General features: G+C 34.7%; 1 protein-coding gene across 7 annotated transcripts in view; it reads right to left on the bottom strand.

Moving 5' to 3' along the window:
* The window catches only part of ADGRB3 (adhesion G protein-coupled receptor B3), a 458,941-nt gene that overhangs the window by 169,857 nt on the left and 264,505 nt on the right, over positions 1-24,579 (bottom strand). For all 7 annotated transcript variants that reach the window (XM_069851423.1, XM_069851419.1, XM_069851421.1 and 4 more), the window contains 3 exons: positions 24,340-24,415; positions 16,532-16,634; positions 10,758-10,801 (listed from right to left, as the gene is read on the bottom strand). In XM_069851423.1, coding sequence (XP_069707524.1) covers positions 10,758-10,801; positions 16,532-16,634; positions 24,340-24,415 — 223 coding nt within the window. The remainder of the gene's footprint in view (positions 1-10,757; positions 10,802-16,531; positions 16,635-24,339; positions 24,416-24,579) is intronic.

Here is a 24,579-nt window from a genome sequence, read left to right on the forward strand (position 1 = left end):
AAATAGTGATGGTTTTTGTCTGGGATTTCAGCTTTTGCCATCACTCTTAGATAGTTGTGCACCATCACACGTTCACAATTCCTTAAAATGACACACAGGAGAGGTCACTATTTTTGCAGGAAGGTGAGAGTGAAGCCAGAACCATGTGGGCTCATTTTTTACAAGTGTTAGACATTACCTAGTCTAAAGAAAGTTGGGTAATTCTAGTGGCTAGGTCATGGGATCGTGGACCTAATAGCACTTTTTGCTCTAATTTTGGCTGAAACACTTACTCACTACAATATTTAGACAGCTGTATTTTTCCTTGATCTTGATGAAAATTTTTCTGTTTAATGGAAAAACCTCAGAGGAAAAGAGTTTTCTCATGTAAGTCAATTACAGAAGTATGAGAACACAATGGTTTCCTTCAGATCAAAACCAAAAATAAAACATGTTCCCAGCAGACAATTGTAGAGGATAAGCAAGGAGTTACATGTAGTGATACATATATAAAACCATGTTTTTTGTTAATTTAGCATATTTTTTCTCCTCCATTTGCAATGAAGAAGATACAATGCAGTTCACATTAAGGTGTGTTATTTGAAAATTAATACATGATATCTAATATAAATAACATCAAAAGCATGTCGAATGTGACATCAGATAAATATATATTGCACTATGAAGCACATGCCTTGCTGTCTAGTGCAAAATGATGTTGCATATTTTCAATTGCATTTCTTGGGGAGGTGGTGATAAACATATTTTACATGCTTCAGTCCTCAAAGATTTTAATCTGTGTGTGCACATGAAATGATGAAGTACATGTGTGAGAACACACAATTTGAGTACTTAAAGCATCAGATGTTTGACTGTCTACATACAAGAAAAAGTACAGGAAGAGAGGAAGAGTGGGCTGAAGATGGGCAATGTGCATAGAAGATATTATTGACTTTTTCCTGTATATTCTTCAACTTTTGAAGTACAATCTGATTAAAAAGAGATTGGACTTTTTCCTGTCTATTCTTCAACTTTTGAAGTACAATCTGATTAAAAAGAGATTGAACTGTTTCCTGAATACCGGTGACTGTCTCATTTTAGAATTCCTGTACTAGAAATTATTCTTTTTTGTTTTTAAATAAATATTTTTGATTTGTATTATTATTTTATATTTGGCAAACTTTCATTTTAAGGTTCTTTGATATAACAATAAAACCACAGCATCTTTTTTGTGAACAACCTTATAAAACTGAGGAGATATCAAGGAAATCACTTACTGACATTTTAAAAAAAAACCCATTTAATAGACCTATACCACAGTCAGAATTGCAACCATGAAATAGTATTAATGTAAAGGATTTAATTTTAAGTTTGGTCAAAATAACATAATCCTTACAGGCTAAGCACATAAATACATAAAATGAATTAAAAGGGGTGATTAATTTTTTCTGATTCAGTATTTCTCTATGTGTTAGGATATATAATCCCTTGATTATTGCCATTCAAATTCATGCAAAACTCCTGGATTTGTGCCAATATGTGTGGAATGATTCTGGTTCTATGATCCCAATCCAGCATGCCATTTAAGCCTGGGCCTTCAATGGATCTATCTATTGGTAAACTTGACATCAGGAACATATTTATGTTAAGTGATGAACTGATAGTAGTGTGATGACATTTTAATTCACACGTTTGGTATACGTAAAGATATTTCTGTAATTTAAAAGACACACACTTTGCTCTACTTCCACAGAATTATGGGGAGATGGAACAGAGAAGACAACCACTAGAAACTGCATCATTAGGATAACACATAGTGTTGGGAATCATAGCTGTGGACTGTGTAATGAAAAATCATATTCTCCATTGCTTAGAATAATAACATGGATTGCCGGATGTTACCCCCAGTCCATGCTCTTGAGTGCAAATGTATATAACAGTTAATTAACTGGCTATGCAAGATATCTCCTTTTCTCAACATTATTAGAGAAGATGACGATAACATTAAAAAATCATCAGAAATACTCCATGCTTTCAGCTAAAAATCTGTTCAGCCACAATCTACAACACAACATTTCTTTTCATGAAATTTTTTTGCTTGGAGCTGTTCATCTAGTGTATTATGTTCCATTTAAACTTGTAAATTCTGGTAGATGCTTGCATTATTCTCATTACGGTCTGGCAACCCTGCATAGCTTAAGCTTAATAAAAGATCTTCTCTTCAAATTAAGAGGTGCGTAGTATAAATATTGTCCTCACTATCTCTAAAACACTTTTAACTGATAAACACTAAAAAGATATTTTTAATATTTTATCCTCGTTTCTGTGCATTTCAATTTTATGGCAAATTCAATTCATAGCAGATATATTAATTTAATCAAATGTCAGAAACATACGTTGGCCTTTCCTGTTTCTGTTTTACAAGAATTAAACCATTACAGCTTAGAGGAGGGAATAGTAAGCTGAATAGTACTCTCAGGAAGCAGAACAGGGCTGAATTAAACGCAGTAAAAATACAGTATACGGTAAACCTACCCCACATATGACATCTCATAAGTTGGATGATAAAAGTAATTTATGCTTTCTCTGTGCTGAAATGGAGTGCATGAGGAACCAGTCCTTGTTTAATAACTTGGTGTTCTCTTGATCTGTTTAGCTGGTATACACAGAACTGTTTATGAAGGATGAGGTTCTGAGTACTGCAGACAAAACACTATAAAATGGAAGCACGGATAACTAAGGAAGGATCAACAAGGAGACAGATATATTTTATCTTAGGTTTTGCCACACACCAATGATGCAAGTGCATAGCTACTATGCTACCCACATTTTAAACATTTTTTCTGAATAGCCTTTGGAAATCAATCATGCAGAAATATATTTTTATCATCTGTTTTGTTTCGTTGAAGGGTCGCTTTCCACCAAATAGGCATTTTCCTAAATTTTAGATTAAATGCTGACTACATTTTCTTAGTGAGGACATAAAGACATTGATTGACGTCATGGATAGGCACGTGAAGGTCTTTGCTTCCCTCTAGTGACCGGTAAAGGAAGAGATTTAACCAGATCTACTAATGTCCCTCAACTATGGCATAAAGATTCAGCAAAAGATTAATGGCATGTTAAGATGCTTGTGAGGTCAGAGAGATGCTGACATAGAATTAAAAATCTATACACCACTGGATAAAATATGGCACATTTAAACTGGACATGTGTTTTTCTTTTTTATAACATTTTGCAGTTTTATCATGCAGAGATAATTTCAGTGTTGACAATTCAAGAACAACTGGGGGAGCTCTATAAGATGCATTTCAAAACACTGCTGAAACATTTTTTAAGGTCATCATGCCGTACAAACACCTTTCTTGTAGAAAGACAGACCAGCCTTTGATGAATTACATAATGTTTGATTTATCAGAGAGGATGGTTATTAACTCAGGAGACTACAATCAGATTTAGATCCATGCATTTGGAAGTATTTTCAAGCAATCCTATACTCTGCAAAAGCTCCAAAATGCTTTGTATTACTTTCTCCTGATAATATTACTAAAAGTAGGTGTATTTATATCAGTCCCAGTTCTGTCTTTTTTTGTACTGACTTACTGAAATAAGTTTAAACCAAACAAATATATGTCTGTGCAAAACCACACAACATGATTTACTTGCATGAATGAATTTACTTTTAAGAATATATGCATATGTCTGTTCCTTAGTTGTCAAAGGAATAGGAGAGAATCGTAGAAGGGTACTTCCCACAGCTCATTCTCACGTGGATAAGCAGTATTCCTGAGTTTTCATCTTTCTGGATAATGCAAGTAGGTTTCATTTTTTTTTAAGGATGAGTTAATACAATGTCCTTTAGTGTTGCTGCACTACTTCTGTCGGATAAACAGAGCTAAATTCTCCAGGATGGGCAACAGTTGAGAGCTCATCAGAATGAATGAGAAAAAAACCAGAAATATCATCAAAAAGCTATTTAGCCTTTAGAGTTTCTGCATCATGGCAGGAAATTATATTTGCTTTGAGAATGTCTAGAGAGCATTTTCAATTAGGACTCAGGAATCTGAAACTCTTAACTCTACTAGGATCTGATGAGCGACCTTGGACAAACAGCTTTGCTTTCACTATGCCTTAGTTTTCACTACCTGTAAATGGGGGAGGACAACAACCAACTTCTGTGTTAAATTGCTTTTAAATCTAGAGGTATAACACACTTAGAGAGTTACATGATATAAATAAGAAAGGTTGATAAACTCTCACAGTTGCAACTGCGCTTTATTGTACTTTTGGAAGCTGTATTGGATTTGGCAAACAGTTTTCCTCTACAAGAGTCAATCCAAGTCTAGCACAATGCTGGATTCACAGGTTCCATCTGCTGCATTTCTTGGTGAGGTTTCATTGGGGAAAACAGCGATCATGATTTATTTGTCTTGGTAGCATCCATGATTTTTTCTGGAAACATAGATGCAAAACCAAATTATGGACTATTTGTTTTCTATTCTAAATTTTATTCAAACTGCTTAATTATCATCTGTCCTCATCATACGCTAAAAGGTCTGTCAGAAGTCCAATTCAGAACTTTATATTCGATTATGAAGATACAACCACTAGTTCTTTTTTTTCACATTTCAACATTATGATGTTACAGGAAACCACTATTTTTGGTTTCTGAAAATCTACATTTAAATAAAGGCAATAAATAGCAACCGAGTTCTCAACAAATGGAGTTGATTAATCAACCAGTAAAAATTAGAAAGAGAGTAAACTTATTAGCAAGAATTAATTTCATTTCCTTTTCCTTGCTATAAATCTCAGCAGGCCATGTAAGCTCTGTTCATGGCCATGTAGGTGTTAGTAAAGAGCAGTGTTATAAAAAAGAACTAAATTATAAATTCCTCCCATATATACTGATTCATTTTGAGTATGACTTAGGGGAAGAAAATTGTAGCTGGTCTCTTTTTCAACATAAAGACATTCAATTTTAGGTTGGACAATACCTATGGATTTCAGAACTAAAAACTCCTGCATTACAATATAACCTTAGCAGTTTGTAAATTTAAAAAATTTTAAATTTAGATCTTGCATAGCTTGAGCAGTGGTTTGTCAGTTGATCTGATCTGATGCAAATTGGTCAAAGCCTTTTGGTTGTCTGCATTGGAGCTTGGATCAAGTTTTTCATTCCATACTGTTTCAATGAAAAAGAGTATGATTTTTAGAGCCTTTCTGTTCTTTATGCAAGATTATCAAGAACAGAAGATTATATAGAGTGCTATTACACATGCTCCACTATGGAAAGTAGGTACTCTGGGAGGCATTTAGCTTTTCAGTAAGTTCATTATTTCTTCCATTAAAAGCACAAACATAAGCACAGAAGCTAACATGGAAAGCAAATTTTCTGCCTCGATACATTAAGAAGATGCAAAGTCTGACTGAAAAGCTGGACTAACAAGTCTACTGAAGTTGATGGAACAAGCAAAGTTTCAGCAGGCACATATTGCTGAAGCATATTACATGAATTACTCTCACTCAATTTTTATTCTGCTTACAGAAAAATCTATTTTGTCCATATCTTCCTGGTGACAAAAATAGTATGACTGTAACTCAAAGTAAAGATAGATGACTATTCATATTTCCCAGAAGCATATTCTGATTTAAGATATTCTAATTATTTGATGATTAACTTGAGACATTTTGTCATGAGTTATAGAGTCATCTTGAACTTATTTTCAAAGGCCTGCAAGACTAAGCCAAACAAAGAATAACTGTAATGGTCCATCGTGGTAGCTAAAAAAAAACAAAGTGGAGAGGAGAGGGACAAAGCATATCAGTATTTGCTATCAATTTTATCATAAGGCAACAAATAGCAAAAGTTGATTTGCTGGTATGCATGCAAGCTGACACCCTAAAGCTGAGTTGCATTCTCCCCTGTATGTAAATCTGTGAGAAAATCACAATTAACTGGTAGACTCTTCTTTATTTGCATTGAAGAAATTCCTATATGGACTGTTTCCACAATTGTACCCAGGCACAATAGGGAAAAAAAAAAATAATTAATAGCTGTAGGGGATAACTAAGAAAAAAAAGTAATTGTTACCTTTTTCCTTAACCCTCTTTTTAATGGAGGATATTGTAACGTGTCTGGAGTGAAATCCTGAAGTTATATAAAAGTTTACAGTTTCTCATTTCTCATATACAGGTATTCATATCATAGTTTCACATAGCCTCAGGGTAGAAAATCTAAGCCACTCTCAATGTAAATTTGTATGGCAATAGTAAAAAAAATAGAGCAGACCTGCCACTTGTTCTAAACTAAAACTGAACCAGATGAAAATCCATGCAGTATAAAAAATTCCAGCTAATTGCAATGTACTTCTGCCAATTGTATATCCATCAAGCACAAACCGCTAGGAGCACACATATGGACAAACAAAAGCCTGTCACACCTTTACAATACCCTTCTGTAGCAACTGGCAGAACAGAGCCCCAGAATGCTAAAGCTCTTTTCTGATCAAGTACTGTGAGATGTCACGTTGCACCACGTACAGCTTTGGAGCACACCAGCAACAACTGACATTGTCTTATGGAGAGCACGTGTGCCCATGTTATGTCCAACACATTTCTCAAAGAACAAACACCAGATGAATTGTTTTGCTGATCCGCCGGTGACTACTGAAACTCTCATATGAGATGTAACCTCCTTTCAGTAACCCACTGTGTCCACCCCATCCTTCATGCCTTTATTGAGATTGTGTCAGCCAGGGGCTGCATGTGCAGGTGATACTTGTGACGCTCAGTATGGTGGCACCTAACTTCCAGACTCTTACTGCACGTTGAATTCTGCACCCCAGTTCAAGAGTCCAGGGGCGAGGTCCACTAAGATGAATGACAAACTTTATCAGGCCAGACCTTCACGGATTTTAGAGCTGCTTACAGGCTGTCTGTTATGGCACCTATCGCAGATTTAAGCATCAGAGAAGGCAACAAACAAGAGAACTGTTCAGGCAGCCCACAAACTGCCACAGTAAATGACATTTTTAAAATGGAAATGTATGCATGCATATAAGGATTCTTTGATCCCCCATGCTTACACAGCCTTGCCCAGACTTACATAAAGCAAAACAGCTCTAGGAATAAAAACCCCTGACAGGGATACGGCTGAGATTTAGATGTGGCATGGTGACAAACACACGGGAAGAGTACTGAAATTAAATATAGAGATGCTGGGAATCAGTTCTCCAACCCATGAATATTTTCCTAAATAAAATGGCAGAGTTCCAGGAGGACATGCTGTGAGTAACACACTCCAGAGGAACCAACAGCTTAGTGGGCATGGGCTGCTCCTGCGAGGCTGAAAAGTGTGTTTCAAACTCCTCAACTAACTTCTGTAAAGAAAAAAATGAAAGGCTGGTACCTCAGATCCCCGAGTAAATGCTCTAACAATTGGATTACAGACTGTCTATGCTGTTTCCTCCATTCTCCTTTTCCTTTCCAAAAAGGTAGGAGGGATGGGAGAAAAGTTTTCAAGAGTTTGTTTTCATCTTAAAAATCATTAAATTTACCATTTGGTGGGAAAGTCACTCCTAGTAAATGACCAATTTCTTTTTATCTTTTTGGACTAAGATGCTGAAATTAATGTTTGACACAGTTCCTGACAGCATGAACGGTTTGTTAATGCCAGACAATACGAAGCAAAAAAAATACAACTCTTTTTTGAGTGTTTGTTTGGTTGCTTTAAGGAACTACATTATTTCTCCTCAGAATGTCAATTTCAAATATTCCACATATTTTCCCATGCACTGAAAGTAAAAGCACTCAGTATCCTAAGACTTTACTAAAGATATTTTCTGAAATGAATGGATGAAGATAACACTCAGGTTTCTGAGGGGGGAAAAACTGCCACTTACATACCATTGATGCTACCAGCTTTGTGTAGGGAAGCTGGAGATACCAAAATAAACATCAGAACTCATTAGTAACAACAACACAGACAGATTTGCTCTATATTTTGTGCTCTATATTTTTATCTGAATTATCGTATTTGAGTTTGGCCTTTCAAATACATGATGTAATATTTTATTGTTTAGTTGCACTGTCTCAATATTGAAATGACATTTGACTAGTTGCCTATACAGAGGGCACAAGCCTGCCAGCTTGATAAATGGAAAAACTTATAAAATATCATCACTGGGTAGAACCATAGGAAGAATGGGTTAAAATGCATTTGCCAAAGTTAGAATGACTGAGTCGTCACAAATAACAATGGCAGTAGACATTTGATAATTTGGTGTAATTAAACAGTTCACAGATCCAGAACTTTCTTCAAGGTTGGATGACAGGGAAGTATTGATCACTGAGAAGCATGCCCAATGCCCAGATAGATAAAGATCCCCCTGCTGTTGGAGAGGTATTAAACTGATGAGATGTTTGGAGGAAGTGTCATTTACCAAATGTGTGCTTGCAATCCATGCAGATAAAGATGTAGGAGAAGTGGCTAAAAAGGTGGCAAAACCCATTAGAAGTTACTGCAGGCTTTATGCCAATGATAAAGGCAAATATAGTTTTCAGCTGAAAAGCACTTAATTTAAATCACCCATCTCAACATAGACTACTAATTAGTTAAGGACCTTCAACTAAAAGCAGACTACTTTTTGTTGGGTTTATTCCAAAATGCTTGCCAAATCCTGGTTATGAAAAAATTACCCAGTTTGGAAGGACATGAGCACAGCACAGCTCTGAAGGCTTTGCAGTGTGCATTAGGCTATTAGTACATCAAATCTAGGTGCCTGCTGCTGAGAATGGCTAATTCCTGAGACTCAGAAAAAAGTGGAAAAAATAAAAAGAAAAACTAACAAACAAGAAAGCAACATCATCATGGGTACCTAACCAACTCTATAGTCTTATATATATTTATTTATTAAGATTTATAAATTTTAGGAACTGATTGAGCACTACAGAGCTTTCATAATAATTTAAAACCCACTGTGTCAGAATACAAATTCTGAACTATTTCTGAGTAAATACAAATTAAATGTTCAACCCCTCTTTTTCTAAGGGATGGACAAAATAGTAGAATTTTGCTCTAGCTATTAGACACTCAGGTAAGAGATAATGCAACATTCTCACAAAATAACACACATACAAGTATAAAACAAATGACAATTTTGTCCACACAGACATTACTGATACATCGTATATTATTGTGAATATTTGATTGCTCATATCACTTTTCATAACTGATAAATCTCCAAGAATTCTGGCAATCTTCAAATATTTTAACACCTTCAATAACTACTATTCAATAATATGACTAGGAAAGATATCCTGCAGAATACAAAATCTCAGACTGTTTTATGGAAGGTTTATGTAAAGTTTAGATGTTTCAAAAGTCCACTTGTCCATCTGGATCCGGAAGCATACTGAACCCAGTCCTTATATGTAGCACTAAATTTCTCTATAAACAATGTTAGGAGAAACTAATGCAAAACAAGTGGCAAGCACAAAACACATTTGTTTGCAATTGCTTCACACTTCCCTCCTGACCACATGGAATCTTTTAATCCCATTGTTAAATCCACAGCATGCTTTTTGGTTTTTGTAGTGTAATTCCATGCAAATATGCCTTTCATACTCTGGACTGGAGCAGTGAAATCAGAGCATGTGCTTTAAATACACAATGTTGAAGTTAGTGCATGTAAAAAATGGCAAACAAAGGACTTTACTACTTCTGTGTAAACAAGACATTGTGAAGAGGAAAAAAAGGAGGTTTGAAATGTTTTGTATTTCATGTGCACATAATAACACATAATATCTAGTCTTTCATGTACTTTATTCCACAAGTTTTACATAAATGGAATATTGTGATGTTGCTGGTAAATAACTGCATAATGATTCGCTTGCAGAGGCATAGGCCATGGTGCTACTTGAATTTGGAATGATTTAATGTCCAAAGTTTCTCATTTCTCTACTGCAATGTTGATTCCCAGTCATCAGTGTATTGCTGTAAACCCAGGCTCAAGGATAAAAGCACTCACAAAATCACAGTCATACAATTTCTAACAATGTGGATGAGTCTGTATTATAAGACATACACAATATACCTGGACAAGAAGTACAATATCATCTTTAAAAAAAATAATATGGCAACCACATAGGGATCCTTCTTGAAACAATGTGTTTAGGCAGAGTTCACCCTGACTAAAAGGGGAGATTTACTGTGAAAGATTAATGCAGCAAACTGCAGCTGTGTCAACTTGGTCTTCTTAAATCACACAGATTTTACTGCTTTACTTCTTTAAAGAGACATTTTCTCTTTTACTACACAATCAACAGACACTGAAAAAAGTAGCAGAAGACTGCTAGCATGTTTTGACTACTTAGTATACAGATACTATTTTACTAGACTAAAATGAAAATTTGCACCAGCTAAAATGACTACAACTACCCTGCAGTAACAGAAATGGGAGCCAGCCTCAGTTATCTGTCCGATTGTTTACCCACACACTTGTTGCCCAGCAACTACTATCAAGGAACTACAGTTCTTAGACCTCCTTATTTTAATCATGAAAAAACAGATAAAAATTGAGAGTAATCTGTTCCTGGTGAGGTATTGCATTATTTCAATTATATCGCTACAAAAAGGAAGCCAAGTACACTTAGCCTGTGAAAGGTTAATTTTCTCTGCCCTCATACCAACCCATTTACTGACCAACTACTTAAATACCATTAGATACTTTCTAATATTTGAACCATAGTAATAGAAGCAAACATCTATCACTTACGTTCTTGAATCATCCCACAGCACACAGTAGGGGTTCAATGTGCCCTAAAAAGAAAACAAACCTATTAGTTACTGGTAGACAAACAAAATGTGTCATGCTTGACATAAACATTTACTTGGGTCTTGTCCTACAAGATGATGCTTATACTCTGATTAACTGATGCCACTGAAATTGGAAAAGCTTTAAAATTAAATCTTACAGAGCGTTCAAAAAGCACTTGAACCTCAAAGTAGAGTCTTTGTTGTATTCTTTCTTCCTTAGATAAAGTAAGCATGAAGTTGTCTATTTGGTATACCTTAGTAGAATTAAAATATGAGATAACAGTTAATCTGTTAAGATATCTGACTTAACAGAACATTTCTAGGTGTGTTTAGAAGCAGATGTTTAGGCCCCTTGGGAACTTGGATGACAAAGCCAGTAATGCATTTAAAAATTTAAACATATGTTGGGTAAAATGTCTGAAGGCTGGGATTTCAGACAACCACACATTCAATACGCAACTCCTTTTGTCAATTAAGTCCTAAATCAGCAGGGATTTTTGCTCAAAATGTTTCTTTTCTGGAGCTTTTCAATTCAAGCTCCACCCTCTTTGAAGTCAGCTGAAGATTTCTGATTTGATTTAGAACAGAATGAAAATCTATTACACAAAAATGAAAATTTATTACACATCATTAAGCAGTGGGTAATATTTTGGGAAACTGAAATGTCTTTGTTATTACTCGCATTTATTTTGCTGCCTAGGAAGTACCAAGACAAAATTAAAATTCGAGTTTTGTCCCTTATCTTGTACAACTTCCATTATCAAAATTCAGACTTAAAGTACTTAGCTGGTTAAACCCCACAAAAACTGTTCCTGTTGATCATAAATATTGGATAGTCCCAGAAGCCAGAACTATTTAAACAAATTAGATATGAAATACAGAATAAAAAAAATATTTTTAGCAAAATCACAAATTATTTGAAGAGACAGGTGGAATACGTTATTTTCTTATGTTAATGTTAGTGCAGTTCTCTCATGAACAGTTTTGGTGCAGTAGATATAAAGATCATTTTGTATAAACAAAACACATCTTGATATTTCATTCTGAGAAATTTTTTATTAATAGAAAAACTTGGCAATATGTGAAATAAAAATCTATTAAATATTTAAATTCTTCCATCCACCTCTTTGTTAAAGATAAAAAAGGTTCCTCTGAAGATGCTTCTGAGAGAGTCATTTAGGGAAAATTTTATCGTCTACTTCAGTATTTTGCTGACTGCATTGAATGTTATGGGTAGACCATAAATATTTAAAACCAACGTATACTTATGACACTTTTTATTAACATAGCACTGTACAAACATAAATAAAGGATGTTCCATTCCCTGAAGTATTTATAATATAAAGAAGTGGAAGGGGAAGAGGGCACAGAAGAAAGCACTGGATAACAGGCTCATTGAGATACAGAGACCAAGTCTTCCATCATTAGCCACAAGTTTTCAGGTACACTGATAGAAGAGGATATAGAGGGATAAGAATTAAGAATAATGGAATGATGGTGCAGAATTAACTTTTTTCAAAAATTAATTTTATAAAGAGTATTACTTTGCATCCTAAGAATGGGTGAAGAAATTCTAATTGCAATCTGATATAGCTATGTGCATATTAAAAAATACCTGTAGCTGAACTCTAATAAGATATTGCAAATCTGAAATCTGACCTGTCTTTCCTAGCACCAGGCATCATACAGTTTATGCTTGCAATTCCCACAGTGCAAGAACAAAGAATATAAAAACACTTTCAGGAAAAAAAAAAGACATTACAAAAATAATCTACAAAATGGGGGGGGGAAATAAAGGCCTTGCAGAGAGCTGAAACACAAGAAAACTGCTGCTGCCAGATCACATTGTAAACTCTTTGAAATGTACTCAAATGAAAAAAAAAAGAAAAAAAAGCGAAAAAAAAAAAGAGTATGTTTGGTCGCTGCAGTCCCTAGTAAGAGATTAGGCAGAAATGTGGAAAGCAGGACAAATATTGGTCCTGTTCCTTAAGAAGATCCTGTGAAAGTGTTTACTCTGCCAGGTGCAGTAGCTTGCAAGGGCAGAGCAGCCTTTCAGAAATTCTTCCTCATTTGATATTCTGACCACACACCCTTCAAGAACTGCAAGGACCACAAGGAGCCTGCTTTCCTATTTTCTTCTTCGCCCTTAACCTGTTGCTTCCATTTCCATAGCTTTTCTGAGTCTGCCTCCTGGCAACATCGCTCTCTGCGAGGGCAGCGATCTTTCATCACTGCTCCTGCCAGTTAATTACTTAGCTGCAGCTAAGGAAGCAGCTCCTGTACCAATTAACGTTTATGGCTGCTGCAGTATTGATTTATGCACCACACTACAGGACTTGGATATCTCACAGAACAGACATATGTGTGTGAATGTGTATGTATGTATCTCTCTGCCTGGCATATAAATCTGAACTTTCAAGACGTGATTGGCAACTTTGACAGCTACCCAACACAGTGCCAACTGCGTTTTGTAGCCAGGGTTTTCAGTCTCATTGAAAGCTCGATGTCCTACGCTTCTGCTGGCTCATTACTTTAATGTCCCTGGAGTAAAGTTCTGTGCTCTCAGAAGGTGAAAGTCCATATTTTTTCTGGAGGAAATAATAGGATTTTGTTTGAGTTGTAGAGTTTTTAAAAGACTACTTTAGTCTGTCTTTAAAAATACTACTGGAAAAATGTGGTCACAGCCACTATGCTATATTCCAAACAAAACATATAATTATGTTTTGCCTTTCATCCAAAAATGAGTCCTCTAGTTTTATTAATGAACTGAATAATTTTGATAGAAAATGTGGGAATCATGATAAATTTCAAATAAATGTATATTTTAAGGTAATAAACATTAATTCTTAATAAATGATCACATTTCCCCCTCTTTTTTCATAATCTCTTATCTACATAAGTCAGTTAGTGGATGGAGAGGTAAAAGAACAAATATATAGGCAAACACTAAAAGTTGCTTAAAAATCAGTCATTATCTCAGTTTTGAAACAAACTGTTCTGAAGAATGAATGTTTGAAAACAACAAAAATAACAAGAAGAGCCATTTAAAAAAAAATCACATGGAAGAGAATGTCTATTTTATTTTATATTTAATGATTAATCTAGTTAATTGACACCACGGTTAATCTGCAAGCCATTAATATGTAATGTTCAAATGCTAAAGATAGATTAACACTAGTTTTATCTTTCTGTATGTGACACACAGACAGTGTTTGTGTTCTATAGTAATATAGTACAGTTAAATAAATTCTTGGTTTGACAGAGGAAATTATAGCATAGAAAATTAGAATACAGTTCAGTCTGAAGGCAAGAAACACAAATAATATTTCTATTTCTATGCATCTACAGCCTTAGTTCTTTAAACTCCATTACAGAGACCAAGCCTTCAACATGAAAATCATCAACATTTAAAGATATTAAGACTGTAAAACTAGCTTCCATTTTCAGATTTTCTCAACCAATATTTTGTCATTGTATCTGCCAAACTAACTAACATCTAGGTGGATCCAGATTGTAAATAATTTAGTATTTAAGTCCAATTTAAGGACTGGAAACTTGTTCCAAGTACTTGAAGGTTTTTTGGAATTAATTATAGAACAAAAACAGAGCCAAAAGGAAAAAAATGGCTCTGATATTTATTGGCAAGGTTATTACCTTTTCACCTTGTTAAGACAGAGCTAATAGAATACTCATTAATATTCTGTTACTAAAAGGTTGACAAAGCAAGGTGACAATCAGTGTCTCTAATCCAACCTTTTGAAGCAATGAAGTTCCATGTCATTTCCAAGATTTTGAAACTTGGCAAAACTTGCCTTGTAAATAGCTTAGAGGGATGGATTAAATAAAGAAGAAAAAAAGAAAAAGATGAAAAAAGTCCCTCTTTAAGTATCTTCTAGAACTTCAGCTTGTGGGGACAGTGGTTCAGCTTTTCCTTAGTCTAGCTCTGTTTGTGTTCTGCTTGTTTTAATAGCTTGTGTTTGGCTTAGAAGTCTTTTCAATGCTGACACATTGCTTAGCAATATTCTTTTTTCATTATTATTTTTTAAATGTCTAGCATAACCGTTCAAAGCAATTATAATCCTTTTTTTCCCCATCTACTACCCCCCACTTTTGAAGTAGTAATTCTGTTTTCAAAATATAGAAGTGTCACTTCAATATTCTTTATCTCCAACTTACGCAACATCACAATCATTGTTATAATAATGGAAATTTCAGTCTAGTATTGAAAAATACCATAAACTTTTCCTAATAATGACCTTAGGAGATCTAAAGTAGTATTTTATTTCCCTATGCTTTTTTCCCCTGATATACAGGATTAATTTGTGGTCTACTTCAGCAAATATTCTATTACATTTTTAGTGACATTTCTGTCAGGAAAGAAAAGTTATGTTAAAGACTTATATTTTCTCTTAATATATATGACATAACTTAAATTGGAAAAAAAAACAGAACAAAACAATGGAAAAAACCCACTACCAACTCTAAACCATTTTAAAATTAAATAGAAACAGAGAAAGCAAAAATCTCCACAATTCATCATAAACAAACCTTCAATCTTACTGGAAGATAAGGAGTCAACTCTGTTTATGTTCCTCCAGTCTGTTTTTTTGGTTTTTGTTTTTTTTTTTGATTGACTTTGAAGCAAATTTCACTGAAGTGTTCTTTGTAATATAATTTTTCTGGGAACTGAATAGTGGGTTATAATGACCATTGATGGCAAACCATTTTGTTCTAACCTTGACTAAAATGTAAATCAAAGATCTAAAGTTCAAAGAGTTTTCTTCATACTCTTGCCTAGAGACACTAATTCAAATTTGCTACTTACTGAAACATTTGGAACTCCTTCAGCTGTTATGTACCTATATGGCCACTTGGGCAACTGTTTATAATAAAAAATCACAGCTTTACAGTCTTTTGCATAACAACACTATTTAGTAAAGCTAGAAACTATTTATCTTCTAATTATCTCTTTATGGCTTTATTTCAACTAAACTCTAACTCTTAGTAACATACATAGATTTTATATCCCATGCCTTGGCACAAATTATTCCTATGCTTGTTATTTAACATTATTTTCCCAATACGGTACATGACAAAAATTTTCCACAAAAGGTATATTTTATTCTTCCTGTGACTGCTTGGAGATTGCTGACAGCAGAAATAAAAACTGTTAATATTTTTCATATAGGTAGACACAGGCTTAAAAGTACAAAATGAAAAATAATTGCACAAAAAAATTTTAAACATTTACAGGCATTGTAAGCTAAATGTGACCCAGAGACTCCCTTTCAAAGTCTGCTATAACAGGTTAGGTAAAAACTGGCTTTTGAGTACAAAACAATGAAAGAAAACAAAAAAAAACGCCTGAAGAACTATGTATCTCTATAACCTGTGCAGGGAGCAAGAGGCTGAGCATTCAGCACAATACTACATTTTCAGCTGTACCATCAAAGCAGTTAATGGAGAGTTTTTGGTAGAATCATAGTATCCTAGAATGGTCATTGCTATTTAAACTGAAACATCAAAACACATGGAACACCCTTTAATTTTGTTTCAAGTTTTGCATATCACATGCAAAGTGTATTAGACTGTTCCTGGGCTGAAGTTTTAGCAGTTAAATGGGGTTTTATTACCTTATATTTAAGGCAACCTCACTTCTTTCTCTCATGTGATTTTATAAATCCTCTTGGAAGACCATATAATCTATGATTCTATAACTATCCTTGTACTTACGTTAGAGAGATGGGCCAGTTCTATCTCCAGGAAAGAATCTGTAGTTTTAGGCTCGGGTCGTATAGTAACAACGATGATTTTTGAGTTAACAACAGTAAAATTCCTGGAAAAAAAAAAACACGTCAAAATGAAAGATTTAACTTAGAATGAGGTTAAGGAAGCTTCTGATATTACATTTAAGGAAGTATCTCATGGGTGTTTTCCATCACTTTAGTCAACAAATATCCAGGGAGAAAATCCATCATTTTGGATGTGGTGAAAACATTCACTTGTTACCAACCACACATGACTCACTGAAGACTGAAGAGGAACAATGGTAGCAGAAGTGCTATCCCTTAAAGTATGATTTACTGATTACAAGGGTGTATTGATGACACGAGCAGTCTGTCAATATTTGAATGCATATCATTTGCTTCTCTCAATGTAGACTCACAAGCTATGCCTCATAAGAGATGGTAATTTTTCTTCTGAAGTGCTGTGTTGGACTTCTTTCTGAGAGTTAACTGTCAAATTGTAAAGACGGATGAGTTCAGTGGGAGATTCTAAAGTTCTGTTGATTCTGTGCTTATGAAAACAACCTAAATATTTCCAGTTTTTGAAAAAATGTTGTATTTGGTATATGAGTGGGGTACTTCCTTATTAATATATAATCTATAGTTGTGCCCTGACTGAAATCCTACCAAACCAAATATTTTTCTCCCATATATCCAAGATAGGATTTGATTTTATGTTATTATACCATCTTATTCAAAATAATAATTTTCTGTTAGTTTCTCTAATTCATCAGCAAACTCTCTTTTCATGTAAAATATATTTTTATATATTTTGCTATATTTTTGCTATATTTTGCTATATATTTGCTATATTTTGCTGCTACCTCCCTAGGACAGACTTAGTATTGCCAAGGTTATGCTAATAGAGGCAAAAAGATATGTTGACATAATGTTCACGTCTGAGGTCCTTGCTTCTTATGATCTCATCATGCTTAGAACCCTCAGTCATCAGCCTGATTGTTTCTGATAATCATTATGGCATTTGCTTTGTGTGTAATGCTGCTTTCAACACCTTCTGCTGATCACATATAAACAAACATAAAATCTCACAGTAGGACACGTTCACAGGTAGATGTTATCAAAGTAGAAATTAAGCAGTTTAGATGTAATTATAATAGAGATTATAAATATTCTTTTGTTCTTGTTGTTTAATTGCTTATTCTCTCTAGAGAAATGGTATGTAGGAGAGGATTCCATTTTGCTGGATCATTGAAACAGGAATTGCCATGGCTACAGTAATAGAAACTTAAATCAGCAGGCACTTTAGTCAGCACAAGTAGTCTTCTGGGACAAGTTGTGAATTCTAGTCCAATTTTACTCAGTCAAATCATATAATGGAAATACAATGGAAGTGGCTTTCTATTTTATTTAATTCCTATTTCTTTGCATTGGTTGCTCTTTAAATTCTTCACATTGTTACGGAAACATCAGACTATTAGACTAATATTTACTGACTGGCAAACTTTAAGTGTGCTCTGTAGAAAGGAAGTAATGATGGTGCCTTACTGTACATACAGTGAATGAATATCTGTAAATGTTCCTAAGTAAGATGTAATTTTAGAAAACACCAAAACCCAAAAAACATCATCTCCCCCAACAACAACTTTAAAAAACTCAGAAAAAAACTCCAAATAAATACAAACCTGATTTTCCTAACAGATTATGACAGATTGATATTAAAAGATTCTGTTCATTTTGGAAATTCACATAAGCTAATAAAAATATTGATACCTAAATATTTGATCAAACTCAGCTTTGTGATTCAGAGAGATTTCCTTGCTGTGTCTACTTTTGATACAGTTCTGAAGATTCTAGGGTGAGATTCAAAAGAGCACGTAATGTGCCTAAATTGTAATATTGGTCCCTTTAAAACTCTACCAATCCATTTAGGTTTTCAACAGACTCTAGAAGACTGCTCCCCAGGAAAATAAATGTAACCAGATGTATCACTGTGAAATTAAAAATGCATCACTCATTGCTATCCTATCTATGCTGAATGCCTACTTGCATATCTAATATTCAGCTGTTTAGGTAACCCCTGGAAGAATGCAGTCTGGCATATGTTTTCCAAACCTGCATAAACATGGAAAGATAACAATGAATTAAAGCTCAAAGCATTGTAGTCACAAGAATTTTGCTCAAAACCTTTGATGCAGTGCCATTGATGTCTTTGTTGAAGATAATTTTTTAAACAACAGGTTCGTGCTGAGAACATTTCTTTAGGAATTTAGGTAATCAGCTTTTACAAAGTATCTTGGGTGGTGGAATATGTGGATTTCAGTCCCACGCATATTGAGAATGACATATATTGGAGATGACCTATCTCATACTTCCTGGGGAGGCACGTTATCTTATAGCTCTTTTATGAGAGGTGGAGAGTGACTTCACCAATACCACTTCCTCCTTCAACTAAAAAATTCTAAAATTTATCTTAAATGCTCTTCTACAGGATGATGCTCTGTTGACTGACCAGAAAGATGCATGTCAAGGAACTATGGTTGAATAAATCCTTGGAGATTCAAAATAACAATGTTTGATTGAAAGAAGAACTTCCACAGCTGCTGTTCTAGGGTTTTTATTTTAATCTGAATTAATAATAATATTAATGAAACTGAGTTATTCTACTAAGGGCTTTTTCTCTCTGGGTATACATTTTGAGAGTATTAATATAAGGGTATACATATTGATTGTGTGTGACGTGAAATTCAGGTTTTCTTTTCTTTGTGGAATGACTGTATGTTGCTCAAGAAAAATGAACTTATGAATAAGGCATCTCAAGACAGCATGAAAGAAGTTATAGTTCAATGTGTAATTGTCGTATATATTACAGAAAAAAATACAGATGCTCTAGCAATAATGCTATCCAGTAAAAGTCTGCCTGAGGTACTCCATCCTCAGTCTAACAAAGCTGACCTAAGGAGATTTAACGGCCTTTTTGGCTATACATCATCTGAAACATGTTAGGAATGATGCTTCAAATGCAGAAAGAGAACATTTCAGTGCAGGAAATAATAGCAGGAAAATTAAGTAGTTGTTTAAGTGACAGGGAACAAAAGCTTGTCATAGCAAAATCATTGATTTTCTATTTGTTCCTATTTTTTAAAAAGGAAAAGTTAAAAACTATCTTACAGTATGGCAATATGTGATGTATTCCTTCACAGTACCTAGGAGAGGAATTATATACAATATCCTTTAGATGAATATTACACTGAGAATCAATTTCTGTGAACCTAACAATAACATAAATGTCCTCAGGGATGCAAGAGTTATGGAAATAATATTCAGTCTATATTGCTCAAAGTATTCAATATTTCAATATATAATTGAAAAAAAAATCTATATGACATTAAAAGAACAGTGCAATGCAGTGAAGTGTATTAGGAAATAGAATCAGATTAATTTTATTTATTTGTTCATGAAAAATAGTTATTCTATTGTTATAAAGAAGAATAAATTACTTTTCTCTTTTCCCTAACATCTTATTTGAACAGTACTGGTAAATTCTTTGATTAATATGTGTGTACAACTACGATTAAATACATTGTCCAAAAGGCTTTATATAATGTAATTGCCAAGTTCTCATCTCACACTGTATTTACAAAGCTTACTTTTAACAGACTCTATGCCAGTAAAACACAAATTAGCACATGGTAAAATGCAGCTAATTTTGGAGTTCACGAAATATATTGTATAGGCTGTCCTCTGTTCTAGATAATAAAATCCTCATTTTATTCACAGAACACTTGTGATGTACCAGCTGGGAATTCTGTACTTAGATGCTTTGAAAGATTTTCCATGAGGATACTGGTATATGTTTATTTAATTGTTTATTTTTAAAAATATGTTCTATGCAATGATGCAGAATCTTGCATACGTCTTAGTGCTGATATTAAAGAATATATGGGAATGTGTGTCATCTTTGTTCCTCTGAAAAGTACAAAACCCCAGGTATCATACAATCAAATATTTACTTTACTGCCATCTTAACTCCTGTAAAGCCAGGGACTGAAATCACATGGGAAGTGGTAAAGCTTTCTGAATATTTAACTGCATTCAGTAGAAAGCACCTCTTTTATCATGTCATCAAGATGTAAGTGGTATGGCCTTTGAGTTCAAACACGGGCCTATTGTAATTATCTTACCTTGGTTTATCGTACTTTTTAAAATCTTTATTCCCACCATTAACATATTTGGTCAAATGTCATTTTATTTAAAACAGCATCACGTAAAATGCTTATGTAGATTGTTTTTTCACTTCGTACATTGCGTGTAGCTACCACATTTCTAGCTATCATATGAAAACTAGATGATGTTACCTCCCTTCAAATTTTACAGTGTGTGCACCACACACAATGCTGCTGTGGTAAGGCATTTCACTATGTTCAGCACTAGTATGTATATCCTGATAATGCTACTTTCAGTTAAATAACATTAGTAATTAATATAGACCCACTTAATATGATAGTTTTTAAATATAAAATATAAGCAAATAAAAATAAACCTTTTCCAAATGCAGTGGGATTAGGAGACCTTCACTTCATTCATGTATCTGAATGAGCGCAAAATGATAAATCACTCCATAAAAAAGATTCCTTCAAAATCTGCATTGCAATTTTTTTTTTTGCAAAGAGTGTAACAGCTCAAATTCAGCACTAACCATAGCTGCAGCTTTTATCCAATTCAGAATTCCATTTGAATAAACATTAAAACAGTTTGAATGCATCAAAATTTATTCATTAGTATTTTATATCTTCATCAGTGGCATGGATGGTGGCATTAAGTGCATCCACAGCAAGTTTGCAGGTGACACCAAGCTCAGTGGTGCAGTAGACACGCTGGAAGGAAGAGATGCCATCCAGAGGGATCTTGATAGGCTTCAGTGGGTCCATGTGAACCTCAGATAGTTCAATAAGGCTAAGTGCAAGGTCCTGCACCTGGGTTGAAGCAATCCTAATATCAACGCACACTAGGGGATAAAGGGACTGAAAGAATCCCTCTGGAGAAGGACTTGAGGATACTGGTGGATGAAAAGCTTCACATGAGCCAGAAATGTGTGCTTGCAGCCCAGAAAGCCAACTGTATCCTGGGCTTCATAAAAAAAAAGTGTGGGCAGCAGGTCCAGGAAAGTAAACCTGCACCTCTAGTCTGTTCTCGTGAGATCTCGCCTGGCATACTGAATCCAGCTGTGGGCTCCCCAGTACAAGAAAGGCATTGACCTGCTAGAGCAGGTCCAGTGAATGGCCATGAAAGTGATCAGAAGGACAGAACATCTCTGATGAAGAAAGGCTGAGAGAGTTGGGGTTGTTCAGACTGCAGAAGAGCAGGCTCTGGGAAGACCTTAATGCAAAATTTCAGTAATTAAAGGGGCTTATAAGAAATACGGACAGAGTCTTTTTACAAAGGCCGGCAGGGACAGAACAAGGCACAATGATTTCAAACTGAAAGAGAGCACATTTAGATGAGACATAAAGAGAATTTTTGTTATGATGATGGCAGCGAGACACTGGAACAGGCTGCCCAGAGAAGCTATGGATGCCCCCTCATTAGAAGTGTTCAAGGTCAGGTTGGAAGGGGCTTTGAGCAACTTGACCTAGTGGAAGATGTCTCTGACTATGGTAGTGGGGGTGGAATAGATGATCTTTGAAGGTCTCTCCCTTCCCAGAGTGTTCAGTTTGAAATTGTGCCACTTTTGCAGTACTATTTTAAGGCAATAAGATCAAATTTTGAATATGACTGCCATGGGCAAAGAAATCCAGCACGATATACTTCCTGATGAAGTAAAAGATGTAAGCTGTAAAAGTTTTGATATCACTTCATTATAAATACGAAAGGAGTGCAGGAAGTACTGAGGTGCTGTACTCTGAACAAAGAAGAGACTAGAGGTACCTGTGTTATATTTTTACATCACAGATTAATAATTACTTTTATTCCTTATTCACCTACATAAGAGAAAGGAATAGTTCTCATTTCCTTTTCTTGGGCAGCTGAGAATTGGATTCAAATAGTACTGAACATATTCAGAGGCAAAGTGGGATATCTTCATATTTAAATTTCTAAAGGCTTCATTTATGAATTGATATACACAGATTATTAGACGCTTTTGCTTCAGAAACTCACAAAACCTCTCTGTAAATTGAATTGTACAGAGAAGTGGTTAAATTTGCTGTGCAAATCAATACCCAGCTGAAAGTACAATAGATAAAAGCAAAAATTTTGGGAACTGAGGTGCACTGTTCATAGTATTATACTTAAGTTATTATACTTCTATGTCCCTATTCTTCCCTTGTTTCTGCTGCTTGGGATGTTATTGATTCTAGGGAAAATCTAGTACGGCTATTAATTTCACTGTTCTAATGGATGAAATAAAAGTTCTGGAAGGCTTTTCATATAATCAAATACACAACATCCAAGATTCACATTTTTTTTTCTGTAAATTAAAGCTATTGACCTATGAGAGCTGAAAAGGCATGATAAAAGTATGTGGATTACAATATAAAGGTACAGGGCCACCTTGATCCTTTCCTAGGACTGGAAGATTGTTTCTAAGGTCTGCCAAAAAGGACTGACTACAAGAGCCATTTGGCTCTGTTTCTTTGCATAATGGAAAAGAGAAGAAAAAATATCTCTCAGTAGCATCTCTTCCTTCCTGGCTAATTTCAGGAACTGGCACAACAAATGGAAAGTGCTTAGTGACATTTCAGAAGTGGATGCACTGTCATTTATAACACGCCTTAAGCATAGACTGGTCTCATCAGTGCTCTCCAGGCTTCCAGGTGTCCTGCCAGGACATCACTGTTTGAATTGTGCTCCACCTCAGAAAGAATTCTATTCCCAACATTGCAGGTACTCATTGCACAGCACATTGCAGCTTTATTGGGAAGCACATTTTTGTTTTCAAATGAATTTTGGCAAAACCTTGTTGGTTTTCAATCCTTTGTTTCAAATCCTGAAGTTCTGATTAAATAGAGGAGGGAAAGGTGATATAGCAGCTTTCTAATTACTACCCCTTCTAAATACTGTGAATTCATTAGCAGTGACACAATCTGCACCTATTTCTCTTACTGTAAATGGTCATTAGTAACCAGTGGTGTACAGGATCATTTCAAATAAGATGATGTTAATGGAGCATGAAATGATCTCAATCAGTAATTTGTGAAGAGGGGGTGAAATGTTTATTTCCAAATTGTCTGTTAGCAAGTCTAGGAAGGAAAAAGTGAATCCAGACCCCCTCCTATTTCCTTATGTTTGCATACGGCCCTGGTAACTGACAAAGCACAGCTGTTCAGGCACATGCATGTCTTGTTTCTAATGTGGATCTTCGCTATAGCTCTGCTCTTCTTTCTGAATACAGCTTGCACTCAAAAAATACTTGGAAAACTACTGCTGGAGACTACTATAGAAGCAGAGCAGACAGTCTTAGTCAGGTTATAATGATAATACTAGATCACTTGTACTAACTGGCCAGAGCATTAATGTACATCAGTATGCGTACTTCTAATCAAACATTCCTGTAGTTAAACTTAATACATTACATAAAACATAAATTAAGCCAAATTGACAAAAATGCTATTTCCACCACATAAATGACTAAGCATGAAGGAAAGACAAATATACCCATATATATTTTAATTAATAGGACACCCACCTATAAAACCAATATGCAAACAGCCTTGTATGTCTGCTTTTATCCTGCTGTGGAGTGTAGTTATAATTCTGAAATAGTCAAATTCATATTGTATTTATGAAATTTCTTACCTCAAAGTGGGCAAAATTAGTTCTAAATTTTTGTATAGCACTGCTCCAAGTACAAATACAGTTGATTCATCTAGTTCTGAAAAAAAAAAAGCAAGGAAGAAAAGATTTTTAAACTCTCTTTCCCAAGACTTCATTATCATAAAAAAACTGTGAATAACACTTATCTTTCTAGTAGAAATTTTATTTTAAATAAACTATCATAATTTTGAATTACAGCCTGGAAGTCTGTCATAAAGATAT

Source organism: Phaenicophaeus curvirostris, chromosome 2, assembly GCF_032191515.1.
Source record: "Phaenicophaeus curvirostris isolate KB17595 chromosome 2, BPBGC_Pcur_1.0, whole genome shotgun sequence".
In the NCBI taxonomy this organism is placed as follows: Eukaryota; Metazoa; Chordata; class Aves; order Cuculiformes; family Cuculidae; genus Phaenicophaeus; species Phaenicophaeus curvirostris.